Here is a 6,887-nt window from a genome sequence, read left to right on the forward strand (position 1 = left end):
GAAGGTTTTGTTCCCGTAACACAGGAGCGTTGATGATTACTGTAGACAGCTTAGAGAACTTCACAAACTACTGATGCCTGCTTCTCATTCCCACGGGTTCAGATTTGATTCTGGAGTGTCGCCAGGTTTTCTTTTTTTTTTTAAAGCTCCCCAGGTGATTTTTAACATGCATTGAGAGGAAAAGCCTAGCGCACGCGTCAGACTCCATTGCTTTAGCCAAGACAGTCAGGGGGTGGCCCGTGAAGACGCCAGCACACATGGACAGCACCACTTGAATCACTGAACCTTTCCCATGACAGTATCCAGTCAGTTGTCTGCACATGCATCCATTGACAAATGAAAGCAGAGTCAATCACTGCATTCCGAAGGGGACGTGGGCGACACAAGACAGGAAGGCGACCCCGATGGTCCCCAATCCTGCCGGGCCCAGCCAGCGAGCGGAGGTTCCCGCGCTGGCGGGTCGCGCGGACGCCAGTGCGCACGCGCAGAGGGCGGGGGCGCGCGAACAGCGGTTCGTGCGCGGGCTCGGCGGAGGGCGCGCGCTCCCGCCGTCTCCGCCCGCCCGGGTTCCTCTCGGGCTCTCGACTTCCCCCTTGGCCGCCGTGCGGGGAGGGAGGCCGAGATGGCCGATGAGATCGCCAAGGCTCAGGTCGCCCGGCCTGGCGGCGACACGATCTTCGGGAAGATCATCCGCAAGGAAATCCCCGCCAAAATCATTTTCGAGGATGACCGGGTACGGCGTGGGCGACTCGCTCCCCACACCCGGGGGTGGGTGGCGGGGTGGGTGGAGAGAGCGGGGCCCGGACGCCCTGGCCCGGCGCCCCACGGCGGCCTCCCGGCGGCGCGTGCCGGCGCTCCGGTTACGCCTTATCGGCCCCGGGTGCGGCCGGCGGGGATCCGGCGGGGGCCGGGACTCCGCGGGGCCCCGGCGCCCGCCCCCCGCCCCGGCCCTCGCAGGTGGCGGCAATCTCGCCCGCGCTCTGCCCGGGCCGGACCCGGGGGAAACCCGATCGCGCCCGGCCGCCACGTGGGCCCGGGCCTCCCGAGATCTCCCGCGCGCCGCGCCGTGCGGGAGGACCGGGGAGCCCCGGCCCCGGCCCTGTGTGCTCCTCCGATCACCCTGGCCTCTGCACCCGGGAACGAGGCACCCTGTTGACACCCGGGGACCCGGATCCACGCGGGGTCACCTTCTGGTGTAAATCATTTCCTATGCACCCTGGTTATTATTTAAGGGCTCGGGGGAATCTCAGATCAAAGCTAGGCCAGAGGTTGGCCTGCCTGCTCAGGGGAGGAAGAGGGCCATAAGCGTGCTGTTGAAACCGTTGACAGACTGGTTAGCAGTGTACTCTGGAGAGCATTATTAATAATCCAAGATTTCACTCGGTTCCCGGAGGGGAGTTTTATTTCCATACCTTTATGCGTCACTAGTTCAGTTGAACAAGTCATTTAAAAGCGATGGCCTTGTGTATTGAAGTGATTATGAGCGTGATCCTTGAACCCTAGTGAGACAGCATTTTTTCTTTTTGAGGGAGTGGCCAGTGAAATTACTCTTTGGACAAACATGGAAGGTTTTCTTGGGCGACCTCGCATCTCCAATTGAGAACAAGAGATTTAAATTTTAAAAAAGCATTTACAGATATGTCTGTATGTCTATAGATTCTTCTGTTGGGTAAACAGTTGGGTTACATGCGTATACTATTCATTTCGACAATAGGAAATACTTTAAAAAAAAAAGTGGAATAAAGTGGGAAGAACCAAACAGATGTTACCGCTGATCAGTACCTGAGGTGAAAAAAACAAAAACCAAAAAACGGACGTTTCATAATCAGAACTCTCCACCATTTGAGCCACATACCTCCAGTCCCTTTTGAGGGTTCATTTAAAAATTGTATGTATAGCCAGGCTTTAGTGGCTCACACCTGTAATCCTATCTACCCTGGTGGCTGAGATGTGAGGATCTTGGTCCAAGCCAGCCCATGCAGAAAAGTCCATGAGACTCTCATCTCCAGTGAACCACTAAAAAACCTGAAGTGGCACTGTGTCTCAAAGTGGTAGAGCAAAAGACCTCAGGGACAGCTCCCAGGCCCTAAGTTCAAGCCCCATGATTGATGACAAAAAAGAAAAAAAATTATATATATATTATATATAATTATCCATATATATGGATAGGAATTAGCTTTTCAAATCAAGTCATAAATAGCATTTGAAGCTAGACTTTAAGTTGGGGGAAGTTACCTCTCTGGAAAAGCCATGAGGGTATTGAGTTAGGAAGGTTTGTGACAGGTGCCAAAACCTGACTTGCTTGCAATCCTCAATGGGTGGTTGACATGCTAATTTCTGCTCTTACCAGTTTAAATGTCACTGACTAGAATGATTGTCTTGTCCCTGATCGCTCAGTCTAACTAAGCCAGGCTTTTAAAAATTTGAGCAGTCATCTATCTTTTTGGGGAACTTACACAGCTATTTGTAACTACATTTTTGTTTAAGGTTTATGTCTTGCCCTGAGACTGGAACCTTGTATATTGCTTAGTGCCTTCCACATGGTTGTTTATTGAGGATGATATAAATACTAACATTTTTATTTTCTTTTTCCTAGTGTCTTGCTTTCCATGACATTTCTCCTCAAGCACCAACCCATTTTCTGGTGATCCCCAAGAAACACATATCCCAGATTTCTGTAGCTGAAGACGATGATGAAAGTGTGAGTTCAGTTCTACACTTGACTTTTTTTCTGTTTTTTTAAATGGAAAACCTTTAGTTTTGTTCTTGGTGATGTTACATTTTTAGCTTCCTAAGGGTATTACAAATGAAGTACTATTAGTTTCACTTTGATAAAGCACGTATTCAGATCTAAGGTACACAGCAATCTAATGCTGTGCCACAAGACCAATAATTGATATAGTATATGATTGAATCAGAGGGAAAAATAGATATAAGTAAGGGATATTGACATGATACTAGAAACTCTAGTAACAAAAAACTTTTTTTGGCCGGTCATAGGGCTCGAACTTGGGGCCTGGTCATTGTCCCTGAGCTTCTTTTGCTCAAGGCTAGCCACTTCTCACTTGAGCACCACTTCTGGCTTTTTCCGAGCACTGTATTGGAGATGCAAATCTCACAGACTTTCCTGCCCCGGCTAGCTTCAAGCTGCAACCCTCAGATCTTAGCCTCCTGAATAGCAAGGATTACAAGCGAGAGCCACTAGTGCCCAGCTACGAAAAACACATAAAGGATTATTATTATTATTATTATTATGCCTCAAAAAAGTATGCCTCACTGGGTACCAGTGGCCCACGCCTGTAATCCTTGCTACTCAAGAGGCTGAGATCTGAGGATTGTGGTTCAGAGTCAGCCCAGGCATGAAAATCCATGAGACTCTTATCTCCAGTTAACCACCAAAACAAAAAAACAGAAATGGCAATGTAGCTTTAAGTGGTAGAGTGCTAGCCTTGAGCTGAAGAGCTCAGGGACAGCATCCAGGCCCAGAGTTCAAGCCCACGAATGACAGAAAAGAAAAAAGAAAAGTAGATCAGTATTTAAATCAAGGATCATGAAGTCCATACATTATGCCCATGAAGCCTCCAATCTCCATGTATAAACACACATACCTGGTATGTCTGAGGTTTGGTTTCTAGATCTGTAAAGGATAGCCAGAATTAGCAGTCTGGCTTGTTGCTGGCTGACTGGCTGATTTAGTTATTTATTCATTCATTCATTCATTTATTTTTTGCCAGCCCTGGGTCTTGAACTCAGGGCCTGAGCACTGTCTTTGGGGTTTCTCAAGGCTGGAGTTCTACCACTTGAGCCATAGCACCACTTTTGGCCTTTTCTATGTATGTGGAATTGAACCTGGGTCTTCGTGCATGTTAGGCAATCACTCTACCACTAGGCCACATTCCTGGCCCTGGCTACCTGTTTTTTGCAAATAAATTTTATGGAACCCAGTCACTCATTTGTTGAACTCTGCTGTCCATGATGCTTTCACATTACAGTTGAATACTCTTGTGCCAGTACTAGAACTTGAACTCGGGGGCTTTTACTCTACCACTTGAGCCATTCCTTCACTTTGACTTTTGGCTACTGTATTGGAGAAAAGAGGGTCCTGGACTTTTCCTGCTCAAGGCTGGATTTTTTTTTTTTTTTTCCCAGTCCTGGGTCTTGAACTAAGGCTGTAGGCACTGTCCCTGAGCTTTTTTTTTTTTTTTTTTTTTTTGCCAGTCCTGGGCTTGAGCTCAGGGCCTGAGCACTGTCCTTGGACTTTCTCAAGGCTAGAGCTCTACCACTTGAGCCTCAGCACCACTTCTGGCTTTTTTTTCTATGTATGTGGTACCGAGGAATCAAACCCGGGTCTTCATGCATGCTAGGCAAGCACTTTAACCACTAGGCCAAACTCCCGGCCCGTCCCTGAGCTTTTTTTGCTCAAGGCTAGAGTCTACCACATGGGCTGCAGTGCCACTTCCAGCTTTTCCTGTTTATGTGGTGCTAAGGAATTGAACCCTGGGCTTCATACATGCTAGGCAATAACCTCTATCACTAAACTACACTCCCAGCCTGATTTTTGTCATTCATGGGGCTTGGACTCTGGGCCTAGGTGCTGTCCCTGAGCTCTTCAGCTCATAGCTACCTCCCTGCCCCTTGAGCCACAGCGCTAGTTCCGGTTTTCTAGTGGTTAACTGGAGAGAAGATTCTCACGGACTTTAGTGCCCAGGCTGGCTTTGAACCGAGATCCTCAGATCTCAGCCTCCTGAGTAGCTAGATTACAGGCGTACTGCGCCTGGCTGACTGTTCCTGAGCTTTCGTGCTCTGCCTCTAGCTCACATCTGTCTTTTTGGTAGTTAACTGGAGATGAGTCTCATGGACTTTCCCACCTGGATTGACTTCGAACTTTGATCCTTAAATCTCAGCCTTCTGAGTAGCTAAGATTGTAAGCATGAACCACAGGTGTGTGGCTTTTCATCCATTTATTTATTTATTTATTTGCCAGTTCTAGGGTGTGAGTTCAGGGCCTGAGTACTGTCCTTGGGCTTTCTCAAGGCCACTTTAGCCACAGCACCACTTCCAGCTTTTTCAATGTATATGGAACTGAGGAATCCAACCCTGGTCTTAGTGCATGCTAAGCAAGCAGTCTACCAGTAGGCCAAACTCCTGGCCCCTTTATTTTTTGACAGTCATGCTGGCCTGGATCTTGTGATCCTGCTCCCTTAACCTCCTAGATACTGGGATTCCAGGCATGTATCACTGTGCCTGCCTTAATTTGATACTTTTATTGGACTATTTTTAGTAACCAGAAGTTACTAAAAGAAGTTACCTCTCTTTCTCTTTCCCTCCCTCTCCTCCTCTCTTCCTTTGCTTCTCCCTCTCCTTCTCCCTCTTTCGTTAGTCCTGGGCCTTGAACTCAGGACCTGAGCACTGTCCTTGGGCTTTTTCCTCAAGGCTAGCGTTCTACTTCTTGAGCCACAGCACCACTTCTGGCTTTTTTCTATGAATGTGGTACTGAGGAATCAAACCTGGCTCTTCATGCATGGTAGGCAAGCACTTTTTCACTAAGCCAAACTCCCCACCCCAAGTTACATATTTCTTGTGTTTAAGAAATGTTTTTGTTTTTGTTTTTGTTTTTCAGCTTCTTGGACATTTGATGATTGTTGGCAAGAAATGTGCTGCTGATCTGGGCCTAAAGAAGGGCTATCGGATGGTGGTGAATGAAGGTGTAGATGGCGGGCAGTCAGTCTACCATGTCCATCTCCATGTCCTCGGGGGTCGACAGATGCAGTGGCCTCCTGGTTAAGCATGCTTCACGTTAATTTTCCTTCTCTAGGCAGAGATGAGGCTTGCAAGTTCCAATATGTTAAATGGCAGGTATTTGTTTTCCTGTGTATGACTAAAGACATTTAAAAACCTATGCCTAATTAAAAAAACAACAACAAAAAACTTGTTGCATGGTTTTACAGTTTGGGAACTGATTTATTTTTTTGGTCTGTCCTGGGGCTTGAACTCTTGGCCTGGGTGTTGTTCCTTAGCTCTTCGGCTAGGGTTCTACCACTTGAGCCACTTCTGGTTTTCTGGTGGTTCATCTCCAATGAACAATACAAGTCTCATGGATGTTTGTGCCTGGGTTGGTTTTGAATATCGATCCTCAGATCTCAGCTTCCTGAGTGGCTAGGATTACTGGTGTCGGGCTTTGATTTATTATTTTATTTATTTATTTATTGCCTGTTGTGGGCTTGAGCTCAGGGCCTGAGCACCGTCCTTGGACTTTCTCAACGTTAGGGCTCTACCACTTGAGCCTCAGCACCATTTCTGGCTTTTTTTCTATGTATGTGGTACCGAGGAATCAAACCCGGGTCTTTGTGAATGCTAAGCAAGCACCCTACCACTAGGCCAAACTCCCGGCCCCTGATTTATTATTTTAAATAAGTATATTTTTTGGAATGAGGGGATTCTCACTTTCTTTCAGTGGTACCATATGAACAGTCCAGGAACTTGAGCTTGGGGCCTGAGCACTGTCCCTGAGCTCTTTTTGCTTAATGCTAGTGCTCTACCACCTTTATTCACAGTGCTACTTCTCATATTCTGGTAGTTAATTGGAGATAAGAGTATCTTGGACTTTTCTGCCCCAGCTTGCTTTGAACCATGATCTTCACATCTCAGCCTCCTGAGAAGCTAGGATTATAGGCATGAGTCACCAATGCCTGGCAGATTTACAGGGTTTGTTTGGGGTTTTTTTTGTTGTTTTTTTTTTGGTCGTGGGACTTGAACTCTGGGCCTGGGCATTGTCCCTGAGCTCTTCAGCTCAAGACTACAGCCTTATCAACTGAGTCACAGTCCACTTCCGGCTTTCTGGTGGTTAATTGAAGATAAATGTCTCTTGGATTTTATTGGCTGGGATG

The 6,887-nt window shown here is 47.4% G+C and overlaps 1 protein-coding gene across 1 annotated transcript; it reads left to right on the top strand.

The window, feature by feature from the left end:
* The first annotated feature begins 540 nt into the window (after positions 1-540).
* On the top strand, positions 541-5,942 carry Hint1 (histidine triad nucleotide binding protein 1). The gene is made up of 3 exons (XM_090321050.1): positions 541-733; positions 2,597-2,701; positions 5,621-5,942. Exons 1-3 carry the CDS (start codon positions 623-625, stop codon positions 5,783-5,785), a joined length of 381 nt encoding a protein of 126 aa, XP_090177176.1. The 5' UTR covers positions 541-622; the 3' UTR covers positions 5,786-5,942.
* The last annotated feature ends 945 nt before the right edge of the window (positions 5,943-6,887 follow it).

The sequence above is a fragment of the Megascapheus bottae genome, chromosome 29 (genome assembly GCF_031878675.1).
Source record: "Megascapheus bottae isolate mThoBot1 chromosome 29, mThoBot2.hap1, whole genome shotgun sequence".
Taxonomy (NCBI): domain Eukaryota; kingdom Metazoa; phylum Chordata; class Mammalia; order Rodentia; family Geomyidae; genus Megascapheus; species Megascapheus bottae.